Raw genomic sequence first — 21,758 nt, 5'->3', positions numbered from 1 at the left:
ATAATTTATACATACTTACTCGTAACATATTTACAAAAAAATCAACACAGGCTAGTTATTTACACTCACATTTTACCATTTTAATACTTTTTTTTAACCCAAAATTACATATTGCATAGGGGCACAGTACATTTTATTGAACAATAAATTAGCATAAAATGTGCGACCCATACGCGAGTAAATACGGTAGTTTATTATTCGTAGTTGAAATTTCAAATATTTTCACAGCCCTAGTTTTTGGGGCACAACAGCTGGCCTTGCACTGGAAATTGTCTTGTGCACACGCTCTGGCGGGAACCACTGCTACTCTGCTGTGTTGTGGCGAGGCAGTCAACAAGGTCTCGGCATCGCTCTGTTCCTCGGGAAGGAAGCACTGGGGTTGGCATCTCAAATTTATAACCAATAATGGCTGGGAAAAAATCTTGTTTAAACAAACAATATATATATTTTTTTTATTCAATTGAAATTCTTAGCAAGAATCTAAATAAAGTAATTGAGTTAAATAGATATTTTTTAAATACCTAACATGTATTTATTTAGAATACATGAGATAAGTGTGAAAGTCGAAAGTTAAATACATGTATTCTTCACTGCAGAAAAAACCTTAATAATTAAATAAATAAAATTTTTTTTAATACTTAACTAAAAAAAGACCTCTACTTAAAGCAACCTAGAATGAAAGTGAGGCATGTAACAAAAATATTAAGGTTTTACATGTAAGGTGAACAGGACTGTAAGAGGATATCTTGAATATATAATATGACTTACAATAAGTAACTTCAAAATTTGGGTGTTTCTATAAATATATATATGCACACATCATTCACTTGTTAAATAATATTTGCTCCAAAGTTTTAAGTGAACTTTAAAGCAAAGATTTTGTTTCATATTTATGCCAGTTCTCTGCAAATTATTTTGTTTAATGAAATAAATACAGAATTTACACAAACCTACTATTTTTCAGTAAACTTTTTCTGGCATGTTAGATACGAATTCCACGTAAGTTTAAAGAGCTTACAGCTGCTCCTTACACAACAGGTTGTCTGACGATGTGAGAATGTAGTCCATACACCTGCTGGTAACTGCTTGAGCCTGTCCTTGTATCCACCCTCGCGACCTCCACGTGTTGGTGTTCCTTACGACGAGGTCTCTGTGTGGCGGTAGAACTGAGGAGCACGGCACAGTGTTCCTGTTCCCACCTTACGTATTACAGCACCTACAAGTCCTGCCATTTTGATTTGTTTGGTTGGATTCTGGCAACATGCACATATTTTTTGCCACACAGCAGCAAATAATTGGACTGTGCTAATTTTGACTAAAACAAAATTCATGTTCAATAATACCGCCAAATCGGTTAGCGGTACAGCCGTGGTCCCGAACAACTGATATAAAACTGCTGGTGGTAAAGTTCCAGCAACCTCAAGTCTCATGATGATTACCGCGTGCATTAGGAACTGCGCTACGCCCCTTGGTTTCATTGCTGTGGAAACGTTTCGTTTCATTTCGTTGAGGTCAATCACAGCGCACAAACGACGGACGTGAGAGTTCATCGGCGGAGCAGGTACTAGTACGGCGGGGGCTGGTGGGAGTAGGGGTTGGGCTGGCCGGCGGGCTGCTGCGATTGGCCCATCATGACGGAGGAGGGCGGGCCTTGGCCCTGCTGCTGCTGCTTCTTCTGCTGCAACATCTGCTGCATCATGAGGTACTGCTGGCGAGAGTTGTGCTGCTGCTGTTGCTGTTGCTGCTGCTGCTGTTGCTGCTGTTGTTGCTGTTGCTGCTGCTGCTGTTGTTGCTGTTGCTGCTGCCAACACGAGACAACCTCACTAGGAGCTGGCCGCCATGCAACTTGCACACACACTTATTACAAGGTACAAAATGAACATCCAAGTGTACGTGAATAATTACGGTTGCATCTCGTCAACCACAGGAACCGGTGAGAATGGAAGATTGACAGGAGCGCCCCACGAAAAAACCCAACTTGTGAACATGTGATGTTTCCAATCTTACGTGGTTCTTTAACCGATCCTATCTAATATCAATAAGACATACTACAAAATACGACATGTTCAGCTCCTGGGGTGATGCCACGTCACTAGCTGCGGTGTCCCAGCGCTCGTGCTAGCTGAGCTGCACAGCGGGAGCCCACCACGGAGAAGTGCTAGTTGCGACAGCTCAGACCGTCGCTGTGTCGAGGATGGTGGCAGTTCGTTGTTGTGAGATGTGAAAGGCATTACCCGCCGGCGACAGACCTGCTGCTGCTGGAACTGCTGGCTCTGCTGCTGCGAGGGGTGGCAGGAAGGGGGGCCCTGCCCCGCGCCCACCCGCCCGTAGGGGGGCGCCGGCTGCCCCTGCGGCCCGCTCATCGTCGCCATCGTCACGTTGGGTGCCTGTGCACAGCCCACCTCGCCCACCTCACCAACCTCACCAGGGGCCATTCAGAGCAAGTCGACAGTGGACAAGAGGACTATCAGAAAGCTAGGTTAAGATGGAATCAAATATTTTTTTTTTTTTCCCCGATCATGTTATCCACCCGAAAATCATTTTCCAATTAAATTTTTCCCATTTTTTTTATTAGCGCAGGACATCGGTTCCTTAAATCATAAATCACATGCAGTAATTTTAATAATAATTTTAATAATAATTCAATGCTATATTTTTGTTTTTCACCGTACACCTATCCCTCACTTAGCACATCTTCAGATTGCACTGATTAATTTAGCACAATGTTAATTTTAATGCCCCAGTCTTGAATAGCACGTCTGTAAATTTCAGTTAGCGCAAAATCTCCAGAGGCAAAAAAAAATAGTCGGGCACGATGCCACAAAGTCAGTTTCAACTTCTGTAAACAACAGATGTGCCGTGGGATAGAGTTAGCTAAACAAGGGGGGAAGAGATGCGTGCGCAGGTCTGTCTACGCTATCGGCTGTTGTACAAACATCAGCTATGGCAAGTTAAATTGCGGCTATGGAGTGTAAAGAACTAAATTTTTTTACGTCCGTGCGTATGCCGCCGTGCCGTACCGTTGTCGCCTGACCACAGACCGGGCCGTGAATTCAGTCTAGCCAGTGGCAAGGAATTCACACAAACAAAAGCAACGTCTGCCCATTCAGCTGCTGGTAACTGTACGTGCTTGATCACTCATAATGCATCGAGTTCAAGTATTTCAGACAAAACTAGAAGTATTACGGCACGCAGATTGACATGAAGGCCACGCTTATGTTGGTCGCACTTTAGTTTTAAGCAAGTCAACTGTGCGCACAATTTTCTTTTAAAGACGTTTTTAAATGTTATAACCTTTATCTGTTAAGTCTGCGTCGCCGCGGTGTACAGTTTATAAAAATGTAGCCAGCGCTAGTAGGCATAATTCATGTTTGGCTATGTTGCTTCCCGTATAAAGCCCGCACACGTAATCAAATATCGATATTGATATCTTGCCGATTGCATGCAACACGCACTCTCTGTCTTGTGCCGATTTTACTACAGTTGATAGCCCGCACTTTTTTGTGGTGAGAGTGTACTACGACGATAATTATGCATTAGTTCAGGCTCACATTCGGGTCACAGATTTTTTTTTTTCTATTTAGATTTGAAATAAGGTTTTTGTTGCATGAATTATTAATTTAAATTGTTTGGCAGCGTACTTTTTTATGCTCTACTTTTTTAATAAACGTACTTTTCTATGATAGGGTTATGTTTTTATGAATAACTTTACCTAACAACAATTTTTTTCGCATAAAAATCGCACCCCTACTTTAGAAACATGATCGTATTATAAATTGTGCGACGATTATGCGATAAGACATGGTAAGCACTTTATTTTTTGAAATTTAAGATGTAATTATCCGGACAGTAATATTGGTTTCACTCTCAGTAAAGGATGGTTTGGAAGGGTACGCGACGTGAGTTGAAGATCACGCCCGGGCGGGCAAGTCAGCCAGCCGACTGACCATAAAGTTCATAACCACGTATCGTATCTCCTGTTACGCGGTGTCGTATTTGTCATACAAAGTGCGATGGGAGGCATATAAAGATAAATGGTATGACATATTTATCATTGAGTGTCATTCTACGCTTTTATATTACGTAAAGTATATTTTCCTAGACATTTTTGGAACATAAATTAAATTAGCCTTGCTATTTATGGAAACTAATGCTTCAGAATACGCAATTGAATAACATGAGCATTTTTAGGAACGAAATTAGTCGTGCTAAGTGAGGGATAGGTATAGTTTATATGCAGAAATCTGATAAAAAAAAAGTGAAGAAAAAACAATGTGAGATGAAATATAGTGAAACCAAATTTAACCAAGTTCTTTAGCATGAGAGAAGCATTTGCGAAAAACAATCATTGCTATTGCTTTAGACAAGCATCTCTATTTTAAAGGAGAGCAAAGTTTGTTTTCTCAATCCATAGAACATACCACCACCATCATATCTTTCAGGGTGGCCACAGACCGGGAAAAGTCAGGGATTTTTTTTCATCTGTCAGGGAATTTTTTCAGATAAGCCATAATGGTTTCTTCAATGGCCATTTGTTAAAGAAAGTGAGTTAACTATCTTTTTTTAAAATTGTGTGCATATTACCATATTCATCTAATAATCCACACAGAATTTTTTATGACGTGTGTTTAAAAGCATGGTGCACTGCTTATTCAAAACTTGACAACACTACAAGACAATGCTTCATAGCTAAAAGTTCCATCAAGCTCAATGTTGTTTATCCTGCTGTTGGTTAAATGACGACATCTTGCACGTAGTTTGAAAGCGCACATATTTGTGGAAAAGATGTTGCAATGATTACAGATGGTTTGCGGTTGTGATTATCTATAGCATATAAAAAAAACCAAAATTATTAAAATTAATGAAGAAATGGGAAACCATGTTATGGGAAGAAAGTTGGTGTGTATGTGACTGGAGGGAAAAAAATAATATTTTGGCCCACTTTTAATGGCGCTTCACTGCAGTAAACAAAACACCTACAGTCGACACAGTACATACTAGTCATTTTCTTCAAGATAAAAATATCATTCTCAGTGACATAAAGAGATGGTTCACACGCAGATCATGAAGTTTCTCAACTAAGCGGAGGTTTAGGAGGCAGTAATTAATTAACAGCTGTCTAAATTGGCTTAAGTGACACAGTTAAAGCGTGCAGTTTTTCAACTAAGCCGTTCCCCATCGCCGTAAATTCAAATCTTTCAGTGGCAAGACACAAGTCTGATATTACAATGCGACCCCCTCTTTTAGATTTATCGGTTTTGTTAAAAAATCATCACGTTATATTCAGGTAGAAATGGTATGTATCTCTCTCTCTCTCTTTTTTTTTCTTTTTTTTTTCTTTCGTTTTACTGTATTTTGCATCAATGTTTCACGGACAGGGGCGTAGCCAGGGGGGGGTTTTAGGGGTTCAAACCACCCCCCCCCCCCCCCCCTTTAGCACCAAATCTTTAATTAAATTTCTTATTCATCACTCAAACAAATTTCATATTAAAAATTAATACAATTTTTACCATTACAATATTTAAATTTAAGTACCGAAAACTTCACTATTTACACCTTAAAATCCAAATTTTCCTGGGGGAGGACCCCCGGACCCCACCGCTTTAATACGGGAAAGGGAGGGGGGGAAACATGCTTCTTAACACCCCCCATACACAAATCCTGGCTACGCCACTGTTCACGGACACCTGTTAAGTGTGTGGAAAGGCTAGTTAGAGCGTGGCACCTGCAGGTACTGGGGCCGCTGGCCGCGCTGCTGGGCCACCAGGCCGGCCGGCGCGCCCACGTACTCCTGAGGCCCGGCCGCCCGCTGCTGCTGCGGCATCATGGCCTGCTGCTGCGCCATGAAGCCCGCGCCCTGCTGCCCCGGGAAGCCGCCCATCATGGGCTGGGCCTGCTGCCCCATCATCTGGGGGCCCGGCTGTGAGGCGTAGCCGCCGTAGCTCTGGCTCATGCCTGCGTCACCCGCACACCCTGTGCTACTGTCCGCCCCGCCACTCAAGCATCCATCATGTCATGTTCAAGTACAATAAACATGCAAGGTTCTTCCCTGTATTAGATAGCAAAATAATAATTAAAAGAAATACAACTATTCCTAACTTATATTTTTTTTTGTGTTATTCTTATTTCCTACATTATAAATCTTGTACAGAAATTATTTACTAATTGTTAAATGTTGCATGTTGTGCGTATTGTTTCTGTTTTGTCATCTTGTATTTTGTATTGTTTTGTTCCGTCTGCGTGTATCTGTGTTGTTTGTATCGTGCATACCACCCAAGGCCATAAGCTGTAGGTAGGCATGCAACAAATATTAAATAAATATTAAATAAAATAAAAAATAATTAAACGCTGGGTGGCCAACTGTGTAACACAGTAGGCCGGGTTTATAGAAAACGCAAGAACGCAGAAACGCAAGAACGCAGGACGCGACAACCGCAAGAAATTCACAGTCGTTTATAAAAAACGCAAGGACGCCGGCCATCGCCAACGTCAAAAATTAAAATTTCAGGAATAAGTCATGATTATTTTTAAAATTTTTGTTGTACTTATCGTACAGGTAGGGAAAATTTTGGATAAGCTGAACAAGAAATTTATCAGCTTCCTCCATTGCGCTGTATTCACTAGAAGAATGCCAGCCCAAAACATAAATAAACACAAGCGTAACGATTAATTACAATCGCAGAGCCTTCTATATGCATTACATGACAGTTTCAGTTTCCACATATTAAGCAACCAGTATAGAAGGCCGAAACGCAAGAAGTAGAAAGTTGAACAACTTCTGCGTTGCGTTCTTGCGTTCTTGCGTGTCTTGCGTTTTTTATAAACGTGCTGGTAGAAGAGTTAAGGTTGGACTTTTACCGTAGTTGCGTTTCTTGCGTTTCTGCGTTCTTGCGTTTTCTATAAACCCGGCCTTATTCATAAAGATTTTAGTTTATTTTCTTCCATCTTTCATATACTAAAGCTAACTTTTACGTAAATATTATTATTTTTTGCTTAAAAGAAGGTTGTTGGATTTATGTCTATGTAATCATTAACTTGAATGCAAAAGATTTATTTTTCAGCACATGTTACTTCCCGTGCGTTAACAAATTTTTGTACAAAAAGCCATTTTTTTTCATGTTTATTTTGATGTTTCATTCGCCTATACCACGCTAACTTGCGTAAGCGTTATTATTAAATCTATTGTGAATTTGAATCACGATAAACCAAAAATCTCTCATGAACAGTTAGTGATTAATTTCAATATAAACTGAAACACAACAATCAAAATTGTAAAAGATTATGGCAGGAGAAGGGAATTTCACAAGAACACATAATCATGGATCATGTATTTCAAAAATACTTGCAAGCTTTTCAGATGTAAATATTCAAAAAATGTACATATCTTTATAGACTTATTTTGAGTATTATTTTTGAGATTTAACTTCTGCTTGAATTTCCATAATTTCATTCAGAAAGAAAGTAAAATAAGTAATTAGAATCGGAATCAAACCTGGAATCAAGGTAAATTGTGGAATTAAAATCAAACAAATGTGGAAAAGACCCATCCCTAATTTAAACTCAAATTATACAATAGTTTTAGTTATTTACAACAGCCACACACCCATTGGGCAATATTACAAACATATTTACAGTGAATTTTACTAGATTTTGGCATTTTTATTTACGTTTTTTTATGTTGCTTTCAAGGCGCAAATCGCAATGTCTATTGTGTTATAGATAAATGCAGAAAGTAAGCTACTACTAGGGATGTACGAATCTTCGAAATGTCAAAAGTTTATCAGAATAAACTAGGGATTGCAAGGTTGATTCCTCGATTCCAGCGATTCCGTAAAAGTTGAGCGTAACGAGAATCGTACGGTCTCGAAACAAGTATTTTTTTTATTGGCACATTTTAGACCATACTGCATTCCATAATTATTTTCCTTGGCCAAAATCAATTTTTAGTTATAATTCACAGGTCGAACAGTTCTCTGGTGTTCAAACGTTCAAAGCTTACAGGTTCATCCACAGTTAAACCTGTCAATAAATACGACTATAATGAATTATATGTAGGGACCGGAAAAATTTGCGGGTTCATTGACCTCCAGGATGAACTCCATAGTTCTACCTACACTTGGTCAAATGCCACCCACTCATTGGCTGTTGTCTTGTGAGACGTTCCAGCGTAGCAGCCTGTGATTCGATAAAGATTTGGTCGGGTGTTTCTCATTGGCCCAGATTCATCCAGGTGAGTTGTGAGCCAATGGCAGAGGCAGCACTGAGGTATAACCATTTGTATTTTAGCCTATCGCGAAATTAATTCGCGAATTTTTCCGGTCTCTAATCATATGTGTATAAACTGAGGAAGGTGGACTACCTTGCTGCATGCCAGAGTACATGGGGCCGCCTTGCTGCTGGGGGAACATGCCCTGCTGCGGGGGCTGCAGTCCGGGAGTGTGCTGTGCCCTCAGCGGGTGCCTGCACATCACCGCACATCACCGCACATCACCGCATATCACCACACATCACCACACACACATGACAACATGCACCTTGCTCATGGCAACGTGTCATGTTTCCCACTCACTAATGATACTGGCTTGACCTGCCGGCGACTGAAACCCGATCCCTCGGTGGGAAGCTAGAGATCTGACCAGATGTAAAACAAGATATCGCTTCAAGCACAGTCTTGCGCCTGGTATGAGCAGTGTCCAGATCTGTCACTTGGCCCTCGTATGCTACAGAGGCAACAACTTTCCTGTATCTTCAACCCGGCTTCGCACGGGTGCAATGCTGATACTAAATATACTACAGAATCTCTTTACATAATATTGATATAGTAATAATAATTTTGTGCTCTCAATTTAGTTTGATTATTACGGATGTAGGCCAATCTCTCAGATTCAATTTTCGCATATTGCTGTATTGCTTCGTAAATAAGCCATTATTTCGCGTAAAAAGTAAAGGATAAAAAATGGTTATTGTGGGTTATCCCTAAGAGATAGACATATACCATCAAGGACTTTTTTGTAGACCTTTTTACGGTGTACAATACTGTAGTACATTATTTTTATTTATCTCATAGGGTTCAACCAGCGTTTGCAATGTAAGCGCAAAAAAATGTGTTTATTTACGACATCACATTAGAAACCTCTAAAACTATTAGTGTTTATCTACTATATTATGCATGTATTATACATATATACCTTTCTCTTGAATCACTCTATCCATTAAAAAAATAACCGCATCAAAATCTGTTGCGTAGTTTTAAAGATCTAAGCATACAAAGGGACAGACAGACAGACAGCGGGAAGCGACTCTTGTTTTATACAATGTAGTGATATGCTTGCTTGCATTGTGCTTGGATGTGTTTTGTAATAACTTGACCGACAATGCCAGCGACTGACCTGATGAGCGGCTGGCGCTGCATGTTCTGGGGGAAGCCGGGCGGAGGCTGCTGCGTGCCCATGAACTGGGTCGGGGGCTGCCGCATGCGCAGCATGTTGGACAGCGCCTGCTTCGACTGGTTGCCCGCGCGCTCGAACCTCAGCCCTGCCGGCACACCGCACGCTGTCGAAGTCACCACTGGCGAGCACATCGCAGATCACGTGCTCTCAATGAACGCAACTGACCTTTATCTACAACAACTATCACACAGCAAGGAAAATGACAAGAATCAATCAAACATTTTTCACAAACCAAAATATCAAGATTTAAAAGATACGTAAGTAGGTACTACTTAAAGAAATTTACTCTTATTTCAGAGCTATAAATAACACCCATTGATAACATCATATGAAAGTTAAAAATTGTAATTTATGTTCCACTACGTTCCAAACACCTAGATGATATAAGTATGGAAATCGTTGGTAGGTCCAGTTTCTTGAATGATATATTGAGCAAAGAGAATGGTTTGTGTGTCCGGATGAAGTCCGGTAGTGGGGCGCAAGTGGGCTCACGTCTTACATGGCCTTGTCTTGCATTGGAAAGTCAAGACACGTTGGCATTTTACATTTAGTTTGTCAGCTACCCTTTGAATAGCCCATACATACTCAAAGTAAACTTCAATTAACCTTTATTTAAAAATGCACACAGCAAATGACCAAAGACATGCAAGTTTGTTAGCTCAACTACCATATAATAAATAACTATTGTCATCTTTGTAGTTCTTCATTAAGTATAAAATCACTTTTCTATTATAAAAGGTAATAATGTTTTGGCATAACTGTGTCGCCGCAGTGCTTGTAAATAAGAGCTAGCTCGGATGGGTGCAAATCTGCAGATTCACGGTCTACAGGACAAGGTCAAGAGGGGGAGGCGGCAGGACAGCAAAAGTACAAGGTCTAACTCGAAATCAGAGTGGCTGGACCAAGAATGATGTACATGGACACTATTTATTATTCAGGCTGGTTTAACCATCCAGTTATCACAGACGTGTCGAACGGAGACTACGCACTTGGTGGCTGCGCCGTTGATTGCCGGTTCATCGTGAAACTATCCAACGAAATAAACACACAACTAACCACGGCATGAGAGCGCTGTCTCGAGGAGAGAGGAACAAAGCGACTGCCTAGACCGGCTCACGAGTCAGACTGCGTCCTTCCGCCAGAGGAGCTAACAAGCGTTCCACAGAAATGGCCCAGCCACCCTTGATGTGAAATACACTTGACACTCTAATCCAACACAAGTTTATATATTTAAAAGAGAAAAATTAAACACTATAAGCACTTGGAACGATGGAATTGTTCATTAATCATATGCTGGATTGGCTTAGAAGGGCCACAGGGCCTAAGGATCAGCGCCAACGGTACTAATTTCCTTTCCTAATCCATACTTCGCTGGACAAATAAATGTGTACATGTAATACACATAAAAAGTATATAATCAGTTTGCTTATAAGTTAAAACTTAGCCTACAATTAAAAAAACAGATAACTATCTCACTACTGTAGTCAAATGAATCTGTAAATAATTACATATATATTAAAGAAAAGAATCTTCATTGCCTAATAATAATTAGAACTAGCAAAAAAATAAGGTAATCGAGGGACGATAGAAACTGGCAAAGTTAAACCTAAGGGCAAGGCAAGTAGTAACAGGATACGTGTATGTAAAACTAGTGTAAGAAAGCACTTACCTGCGATGATCCATGGATGGGAAATGAAACATACTGACTTGTGAGTGTTGAGTATCGAGAACGCACCGGTGGGCAGCTGCTGGGGGTAGTAGCCTTGCTGCTGCTGCTGCTGCTGCTGCGGCTGCTGCGGCGGGGCCTGGCCCGGCTGCTGCTGGTTGTAGCCCCACTGCGGCTGCGAGGGGAACATGCCCCCCTGGCCCGGGTACCCCATGTGCTGCATGGGCGCCGGAGCCTGCGCCTGCCGGCAACCCCACGCCCCGCGCTCACGTCTGTCCGTCGGCAACCCCGACACCCACACAGGGGCACTTCAGTTCCTCTGGAGAAATAAGCAACACGCATTAGCAAAAATGTACCAATTGCTGTTTGAACTGCTTGACCGCCCTCCTTACATTCAAACCCAACTGACATTTTTTTCTGTTCCATAGGCTAAAATCTTCACTCGGGGAACAGAGATTTTCGTCGAATGGGGAGGGCATCCATCACCTTTGTTCATTGCACAGAGACTCGTGCAAACAATTGTTAAAAAAAAAAACAACTGAATGTCCAAAATGGCTGGAAATTTCAGAAGGTATGTTCCAAAGCATGAGCAAACACATTCCCCAATTTTTGTTGACGAGTGCTACCATTTTCATGTTGAGGTTGGAAACTTTACAGAAAACCCTAGTAGGTATATACTGCCAGGTTTATCTATGGCAATCTCGCCAGTGTTGCTGTGTAGAGCTGTCCCTATTAGCAGCTCCCTTCCTAAGCCACGCCCACTGTGACTGTTTCTCTTGCCCTGCACAGTCGTTCCAGAGAGGAGGTACCTCATTACAAACACCGTAAGAAGTTCCTAGCATGGTAGAAAGCCAAGTATGAAACAAGTTAGTGCTAAGTAGGAGAAGCACACCGCTCTTGACCACCACCTACTGTATATACAATTTACAAATAAAACCACTTTCAAAAGTAACACTGAACACCAACAATATCACAAGAAGGATAAAGATGAAGATCATGGTAAATTGAAAACATTTTACTCATACTCCTCCAGTTACATATTGATAAAATAAAAATGTAATGCACCTTTATTCTTGAGAATAAAAACTATTCACAAAGCTAATGTAATAATTCTCTATAGTCCTCAACCACATTTCGGCTGAGTCAAACAGAGACATCTATGGATTTTATTTATTTTAAAGCTGTCTTATTAGAGACACCTAGGTGGCTCACAAGGGACCCGCCTACCCGGGCACACACACGGTACGAGGAGCTTCAGAAAAACACCCTGCAAGCCGGAAGCTGTTCCAAGATATTGAGTATACTGTTTACGAAAACCATTTAAAAATTCACTGAGGGCAGATGGGTAGATCAGTTTCCGCATCTCTTTATTAAACTGTATTTTTAGGAGAGTAAAAAGGTCCTAAATGCACGGATCCACAATAATTTTTTGACAGGAAACGCCTGAGAAAATCTTCAAAGCACCCAAGGGACATGCAGGACACATTTATCTTCATTTCCCTGTCATATAATGTTATGGTGTTACCTCTTCATATCTCACCTCATAGTTGCTCTATGCACGACGAGAGGACTGCACCAAGCTCACAGCCTTGCGCTAGAAACAGCAGCGAGCGTGGCCCTTCTCATCCCACCTCACTTACGCATATACACCCCTGACTAGGTGGACCCCTTAAACAGGGGAACTTTTTTTGAGTCTCGTTCCCCTCACGTTACAGGGTCATGACCCTGTAATGAGTGTGTCTGGCGGGTCCGTATGCTCTTAGCTACAAGGTGGTGCCCGCACGCCCCTGACATTAAACCAGCGAGTCCTACTCTACCCCAGCTCAGAGAAAATATTCAGCAACCATTCTCTGATTAAAACAATGTTCACTAAATTAAATAATTCTTTTATGGAAACTTATCTCTCATAACTTAAGTAATATCAGAAAATATTAAGTTCCATAGAAATAATAGAATCAAATTTTGAAAAAAATTGAAAAAAACATTAAGTGTCACAAATATGTGTACCACCACATACACACACCCTTTTCTTTTATGCATTTTTAAAGGTTTCTTAAAAACCATATCAAGCTATAGACATTTCATACATACTTATACTTTCACACACACACACACACGCACACGCGCGCGCACACACACACACACACAGACATATATATATATATATATATATATATATAAAATACCAGTCAGGAAATAATACATAAAATATGTTGCTTCATTTCCTACCTGGATCAGCTGGTTGAATCCTGATGATTGATCACAAACTCATTCACCACGGCTGATGAAGATCAAGTCAATTCGACGAAATGTTGAACGTTTTTAACATTTTATATCTCGCATGGCATTTTCAAACTAAATGGAAATTCGGAAGAAAATGTTTAGTATCGAAAACAAAACTCACAAACAGGAAAATAATGTACTGTTGTCTCCAAACATCTTGAAGGGTCGACTGACTAGTGCTTGACAACACCCCCCCGCCCCCCCCCCCCCCCCCACCGCCCCTTTTCTCTTCCCGCCCCTACGCCCAAACCACGCCCCTACACAGAATACCAACCGTCCTGCAAACATTCCACTGCCAATTATGTGTATAAAACGTAATAATTCCTTTTTGTACGTAATGTTATGTGCTATAACATGCAACAAGTCGGCACTTAACACCTCCGGACTGTTAAAAAAACTTCCTGTCAAAGTTCAACGTTTCAGTTTGTTTGTTTTTATTTAAATTTTTATTTGTATTTACCTTCCACTGCATCACAATATCCAAATACAAAATATGTATGGAAAACCACAGGATCGGCAACGCAATTAACGCACAACATTGCGACAGCCACTTCAATGCATAGGCTATCTATAGTGACCTATAAACGGAAAAATAGAAATGCTGTTTTCGTGGTAAAAAAAAAATCTCTAGTATACAAATAAAGTATTTTTCGAATTTTATTGTTACTTCACGTAAGAGCCGCCTACCTACATCTTAAATTGGTAATTTCTAAGCAACCATTAAAAATATTTTTACAGTACTTTTAATATAGTTATACTAACCTAACTAACCATCCAAGATGTTTTAAAGTCTATTTAATGTACCTAACCTAAGAGACCATTCTCACGATTTCACTTAAGTTCTCCAAAAAGTAACCACACAGACCTACGCAGGAAAGCAATAAATGGCGGCGGGCCACATCAATGCACAGATATTGTAATGTAAGCTATAAATAAACTATGATTTCTCAAACACTAGTAGGTATTTATCAACGCTGTTTTCTGGGTAAATATAGGAACATCTCTAGTATTCGAAAATAGTATTTTTGGAATTTGATCATTCATTTCCGGTAAAGCCGCGACGTAAGATTTTTACCAAGAATCTACTCAAATCAAAAGTTTGGTCAGTGATAACTGAATCAGAGAGAAACCTGTATGTTAATGTTCGGAATGTGACTCATATTGTAGATGTATCAGATATGACGTAATTTGACAATGAAAAGCGTAAACCCGAATATAGAACAGTGTCGGCACAGAGAGAAATATGCACTTTCTAACCTAACAATTGATTGTACAAATTAACAAAAATAGAAATTTATGGAAGCTTATGATAATAACTGCAACCTACCTTCTGACTTTGTATAATTTCCAGAGCATTTAACCACACTTGCTTGTCAAGTTTAAGTTTTGCCTTCGCGTATTTCCGTTTAATAGAAAAGCGCTCATAACTGAGTTTAGTTTTATTCTTCTTGTATAGTTTAAAATATTTCTCTTTAGCCTTCAGAAACTGGATTAACTCATTTGAAAACCAATAGGGGTATTTATTTCTATTAACCATGATAAATTGCGTGCCAACGAATTTGTAAACACCAAAGCGGTAAACATAACCACAACATCACAACATACTTTACAGTCTTGATTAAAAATTAATGTAAACAAACAGTGTAAGAAATAAATACAATAGCACTTTGGCCAATATTATTCTTCGTGAAAAATAAAATCCACTGCCACCAGCTTGCTCAGTGGCTAGAGACTATTTGTCAGTAACAGTTATAACATTGGTCAAACATTTCTTTGAAGTTATTCGAACGGCAGTCAATCCAATACAATAGGACATATACCTGTGTTCTAAACATCACTTGTCCATTGCTATACAGCCCAGGACAATACTTGGATTCCTCAGCGATTATCATATCCTCGTCCTAGCACAACCCACGACAGGTCGATACGCTGATCCCTGATCCGACGTCCCACGTTGTCGGCTCCCCGGGGCGGATGCCGTGAAGACTCCGCACATTCCAGAATACCCCGAAGCACTGGCATCCGGCGAATAGTTCGTGTCTTCCCTCACGTTATGTACTGACACACTCGACCGAGTCCATAACTGATCCCAATATTGTCACTTCAAAAAAACCATTTTACTACATCTTCTGTTGCTTTTACAGTGTTTATCAGCACTTATTTCAACATTCCCTGACGAATAATTCCTATAATGCTGACTTATTGTCAGAAAGTCTGATTTCACATCTAGTCACACTCAAGACTAGGTAGTTCTCTTGATTTTCATAACAGAAATTTGTTTTCCTAATTACAAAATTTACTAATTTACTAAACAAACGTTTTCTGTCATTACTCGTTTTACAGCTTAGTCATAGAAGTTTGCTATACTCCCTTAGTAATGTGTCTATTGGTTCAACAAAATATTCATAAATTAATGAATGATTGAGACAAATAAATTAAACATAATATCTGTAAGTGCCCTTATAACAACAGTCGTGGTTTCTACTCTGAAGCCGGATTCTTCCACAAGTGGGAAACAGTAATAGTGTGAAGCACCACGATTGCAATCACCAGTCCTGACCTGCAAGCCGGTGGCATGGGCTGAACATACAAATGTCCTGGAGCGAGTGCGTTTCTCATTGAATAAACACCAAAAGACTCACATAGTAACGAGTACCAATGAGTGTGAAGCAAGGTGATAAGTTTACGCTCCCGGCCTTATCCCATGCACATTACGCTTTAAAACTTGACGAAACCAACATCCGGTATTAATCATTATTTTTTTATGCTAGTGAAAAGGAATCATTTCAGTTTATATATTTAACTAAATTATATTTTGGGCCACTCGCATGTAATGAAACAATTTTTAATAAATCTAAATTACAAAATGTTTGAATTAGGTAATGCTATATCAATGATACAAACAGAAATATAAATACTGCACATCGCACAAACCAAAAGGAATAATATAAATACTGCACATCGCACAAACCAAAAGGAATCTGCTACCGGTGCTTACTCCATCACCCAAAGTGATAAACTGTTAGGCCACAATGGAAAGCAATAGCTGTAATTTACTACAGTCCCAAAGAAAAAAAGACTTGTAACTCCAGTACAGAAACGTGAAACTGTTACTCGCTGCAGCAACCCAAGCGACTCGCCCGGCGTCCAAAGCACCAGGGGCGGCGTGAGGAGTACCTGCACTGCGGGGCTCATCCCGGGCATCACCGGCTGGCCGTTAGCGGGGGCGCCCACCTGGGGCCCCGACTTGACCCGCCGCCTACGGGTGTTCTTGCCGCGCCGCCCCGCCCCCGCGCCGCGCGGGGACTGGTCCGAGTTGGGCGTGTCGGCCTTCCCGTCGTCCTTCAACTGGTTGCAGTACACACATGAACACTACGCCTCAGGGTTAGAAGTAGTTCACTCGCGACGGGACGGGGGGGAGGAGGGGAGGAGGGGAGGGGACGGGACGGGCGCACCTACGCTTCACCTGCTTCGCACAGGCCGCCGTTCTCTCCCTCTGCCTCGTGACAATTGTTTTAGCGATCATATTCTTGGAAAAAAATGTTAAGATAACCTTAAAACTGATTGAAACAAGTGATTTACGCAAAAGAACTCTGCCTGGTCTGTCCGCTGGACAAACACGTAGCAGTTATATGATGGAAATCATGTGTCCCTCACTTGACCAAACACAAGCCAAAGTACCTACTGACAAATTTAAAAACCACTGCCACCTTTCTATCACAACATACATGTGAGCAGCCAGTTTACAGTTATTTTATGCAATCCAGCACGAAACAAGCTTACATCAATTAATATGTACACCTATAGTTTCAGGCAAAAAGATGACAAAATGCACAGAGAGGAAACACAGAGTGCGGGAGTAGCAGCCGCCGCCTCGACGCTGGAAGGAAACATCATGCAGTGCAGAAGACTGTGGCTGGAAGCGCAGAGGGGAGGGAGGGAGCGCATCAACGTCTGAACGCAAGGCGAGGAGAAGCGAGTGAAAACTTACAATAACCATGCCACAACATAAAATAATAAAAAAAAACAGACATAACAAAGCATAAATTAGAACAATAAAATCACATGAACTGATCAACTATAGAGAAGTGCCAAACCAAAACCCCAATTAGTGAAAAAGGAATATGCGATGAAGTGCCACGTTAAAAAATATATATACACATCATAGCAGCTAGTTGTCTAGACAAATAATTATTTAGCAGCCACATTACACACAAAAAAAAATTACCCTCAAAAAATGTACTTCAAAAATTAAGCTCATAAATCCCAGCCAGCTTAAAAAGTAGAAGCAAGCTAGAAATTTAGGGTTGTGTGAATATTTTTGCCTGCAAGAAATATCTAAATCTTCAGAACAATTACTTATTATTTCAATAAGAATTTCTCTTAATGAGTGTCAATGAAATTAGTTTAGTGTTTTAGAGTCCATTAGTTTCTATATATAAAAAAAAATTTCATTTTAATTTTTTAATGTTAAACATCATATTCATTCAGTTTTAAAGAATGCAATGTATAATATGAAATAATTTAATGTAAGGCAACATCGAATACAATACAACTTTGAATGTACGATCATTTCCAAAGCACGTCAAACTCAAATATAAACAAATTTCAAATGTGAGGAAGACCTGAAATTTAAAGGAAATCATGAATATAAGTCAATTATAAGATGACTTGGAATTTAAAAAAACATTCAGATACGAAGTAACTTAAATTATAAGGTAAAATTAAGACGATATAGTAACTAAAAACATATTAAGTATTTAAGTGAAATTATATTCGGATACTTTTCTATGTGTAAACATCTTAGCTCTCGGTATACTGCATTTGATAGGAGTAATTTCAAGAAAATGAAATGAAAGTCAATGAACGGAAATGAGACACAAAATGGCGGACCCACATGTAGCAAAATAAACCCATTTATAATCACTTTCACATACATTACGATGCACACCTAAAATATTAGTGTGCCAAATTAAACTTTATTCTACGACCCTAGAATATTTGAAACTACCTGTAGAATATATTAGGTTAATTAAAATAGTAAAAAGATCCCAAGTTTTAAAATACGTAAGAAACTGGCATTACAATGATTCCTAGACCCCAACTGTCCCGACAGTGCTGAGGTAGTACGCACGGTTGATGCACTCAAGAAGTAATTTTTGACGTGGTTCAAACCTCCCCAATGGGAAAACATTTTTTTCCCCCTTTTTTTAACAACAGATTACTGGATCATACAAATTGTGCTTTAAGCAAATATATACATATATGAATACATTTTAATTGTTTATTTTATTGCTATAATATTATTAAATACATACTTATATCAGTCCATTGGAATGATTATTTCATACTAGACAGGCCATTAACCTTTAATTTTACATAAAATTAAACAGGTTTAAATATTTTATTTTGAGCTGTTTCATTACTTGGTTTAAAATTTCCTTTTGTTTTGTGTTGCTATCTGCACTTGACGGAGGCAATCAAAGTTTACGGTTCAGAAGTGAATTCTAACGGCGGGGGGTGGGGGAGAAAGTACGTACTATAAAAGCGAATATTTTTCAAGCTCGGCATTGAACAGCACGACACATTGCTGAGTGGTCTTGTAACTACGCAAGAAACACAACAACACAAGTAATGACTTGATGTAAGTTTTTGGACATACGCCATTGCTAAGAACTTTTTCTGTTGAAGAAAAACTAATAAATAAAAAAAATAAAAAAAAAAATAAATAAAAATAAAAATACTCAAAAAAAGATACAAAAAACACACAAAATTAAGCAAACAATTGCTGTTGTCAACAAGGATATGAACACCACAAAATATTCCGAAACAGGAATATGGTCAGCAAACAAAGAAAAAACAAAAAAAATGTACTGAGAGAACGAAAAAATCCCCACAAATGATGACAACACAAAAATATTGAAACCCAAAATAATTCAGCACAACAGTTGAAGCGAGACAAAAAACATGACAAAACGAAAAAACAAACAAATACAATAGTTTTACCTTAAACAGAAACAAGCGACGTTTCGGGAACTGCTATCTGCTCCCGTCCTCAGGCAGAGACGCACATGGTACGGAAACACAGGTGCGACTTTGTGGTGTTCATATCCTTGTTGACAACAGCAATTGTTTGCTTAATTTTGTGTGTTTTTTGTATCTTTTTTTGAGTATTTTTATTTTTATTTTTTTTATTTATTTTATTTATTAGTTTTTCTTCAACAGAAAAAGTTCTTAGCAATGGCGTATGTCCAAAAACTTACATCAAGTCATGCACTCCCATTGCACAAATCTTTTAAAGATAACAATACAAGTAATGCATATTATAAGTGTATTTGCAACATGAGAAAATATGAATGTGCTCATTACTGAGGTTAGATGCACATCACTGGTGTGTACTGACACACACACTTTTTTTTTTATTCTCTGTGTGAAAAAAAATACTTTTCACCATTCTGAAAATAATTTTCAATTAAAGGTAAACTTTAACCACAAACTTTTGTATTCTCTTCATTTTCCCCACAAGCTATGTATTTTTTTTTTTTTTTTAAGAGTTGCAGTATTCTCACAACCCTAAAAAAATTAAATAAAAATAAATAAATTTTAAACAGTAGCAGAATGTTACACAACATGCACTATTGAAGATGATTTAGGGGTTGCTATGTTCTTTTATAAATAATATGCCTTTAGTATGTCAGTATTTACAAACAAAACTTTTCCAAAACAGTTGAATGCTTGCTGGAGACAGTTTAGAATGTTAGAGAATTACAACATGGAACATTGTCCATTATTAAATTGTGAATGTTTCACCACATTTCATAACACCAAAAACATAAAATAAAATTTAAAAAAAAAAGCAGATTGCAAGAAAATGTAAAAAGATGAGGGAAATTTTTCTTATGAGTGAAACACAATAATTTAAAACATGTACAAAAACAAAGCAAAAATTTAAAATTTAAAAATTATAGGTCTGTATGAATATTAGTTTTTTTAGTTTGAATCAAATACGAATACCAAATTATTCGTGAATACGAATATCAAATTCAAATGGTAAGAATACAAATTAGAATCCCACTACAAAAATGTTATTCACATCATGTAACAACTTCTGGAAAATTAGACAAATAATACTGAAGAGAAAGGTTGGTTAAGTTGAGTCAGCTATATTAAAAACATATTAAAATTATGATATAACTTTTTTTTTTTAAACTATGCAGCTAAAAACTAATCTAACAACTAAATCAACCTTTCATTTCAGTTTCTAATTGCCTTATTTTCCACAACTTGATCCAGAAAATTTTTGTGAACTGCAAAATACCACGAAATCCATTGCAATGTATTTTACAAAAAAAAAAATCTTTCTTTTTAAAAATGCTGTATTCCCTAATTAGTGATTGAATGAACTCATATTTAAATATTATAACCCTAGTTATTTGCAAGTTTTGGTTAACAGCAGCCAGGTAAATTGTATTTTAGTTCAGTAATATTATAAATACAATTTTTGCTCATTTCATCTTGCATCTTAAACCATTATTTAAGTTTATTTATATACTTTTGATTCGGAAAGCCTGTTTCATCACAGACACATACAGCATGTAAGCTGCTTCTGTATCACATGGTGTTAGATTGATTGTGTCAATAAATTTATATGCCGCTGAAAGTATGAAAATTACTTCCTTTAATGCCCATCTCAATGGAGTGTCCATGTTCTGTGGTGTTGTAGTCCATGGCTGTTGAGTTAATTAATTGTTTTATTTTTATTCCCACTTATAGTGCATGTGACGAAAAGAATACAAACAACATTTTGTTTTCAAGTATGAAATGACAAATATGCCATGTTTTAGGTATTTTCTTACTTTTTGCGAGACAGTATGGGAAAAAAACTTATACTTTTTGCATGTTTAAAATGTTGCTTATTGTTCATGTTTTTAATTATGAAGCCCCATTAAAACATTAAAAAAGGATATTTAATCACACAAATGACCTAACCTCAACAGTGAACATTGTAAACGACAAACTCATTAGGTATGCTATGTTAAATATTTTTAGGAAACAAATATTTGCTATTTCGAAGTGTTAGTATTTGAGGTCAAATTGAATATGAATAGTTTATTATTTGTATTCGTAGTTGAATATTCACACAGGCCTAGTTGAAATATTTAAGCTGCTTAAAACTGAAATCATTAAGTATAAATGGATGTAATGCATAACACATAAAAAATACTGCACTTAATTTAGATTAAAGGTAATACTATTAGGTTGCCTTGCAAGCATAACAAAAAAAAATATTTATAATTTTATTTTTAATAATATCTAATGCCCGGCATTAATGCTATAAATCTTTTAATTTTTTTGTTTAT

General features: G+C 38.4%; 1 protein-coding gene across 1 annotated transcript in view; it reads right to left on the bottom strand.

Annotated features, from left to right (window-relative positions):
- Positions 1-55: 55 nt before the first annotated feature.
- LOC134532168 (mediator of RNA polymerase II transcription subunit 12) overlaps positions 56-21,758 on the bottom strand; it is a 99,781-nt gene continuing 78,078 nt past the window's right edge. The window contains exons 34-40 of the mRNA XM_063368546.1: positions 16,576-16,746; positions 11,185-11,356; positions 9,390-9,534; positions 8,360-8,460; positions 5,726-5,955; positions 2,235-2,387; positions 56-1,801 (exon numbers count right to left, since the gene is read on the bottom strand). Coding sequence (XP_063224616.1) covers positions 1,565-1,801; positions 2,235-2,387; positions 5,726-5,955; positions 8,360-8,460; positions 9,390-9,534; positions 11,185-11,356; positions 16,576-16,746 — 1,209 coding nt within the window. The 3' untranslated portion in view covers positions 56-1,564. The remainder of the gene's footprint in view (positions 1,802-2,234; positions 2,388-5,725; positions 5,956-8,359; positions 8,461-9,389; positions 9,535-11,184; positions 11,357-16,575; positions 16,747-21,758) is intronic.

Source organism: Bacillus rossius, chromosome 5 (genome assembly GCF_032445375.1).
Source record: "Bacillus rossius redtenbacheri isolate Brsri chromosome 5, Brsri_v3, whole genome shotgun sequence".
NCBI classification, from domain to species: Eukaryota; Metazoa; Arthropoda; class Insecta; order Phasmatodea; family Bacillidae; genus Bacillus; species Bacillus rossius.
This window is presented reverse-complemented; position numbering and strand designations above follow the sequence as displayed.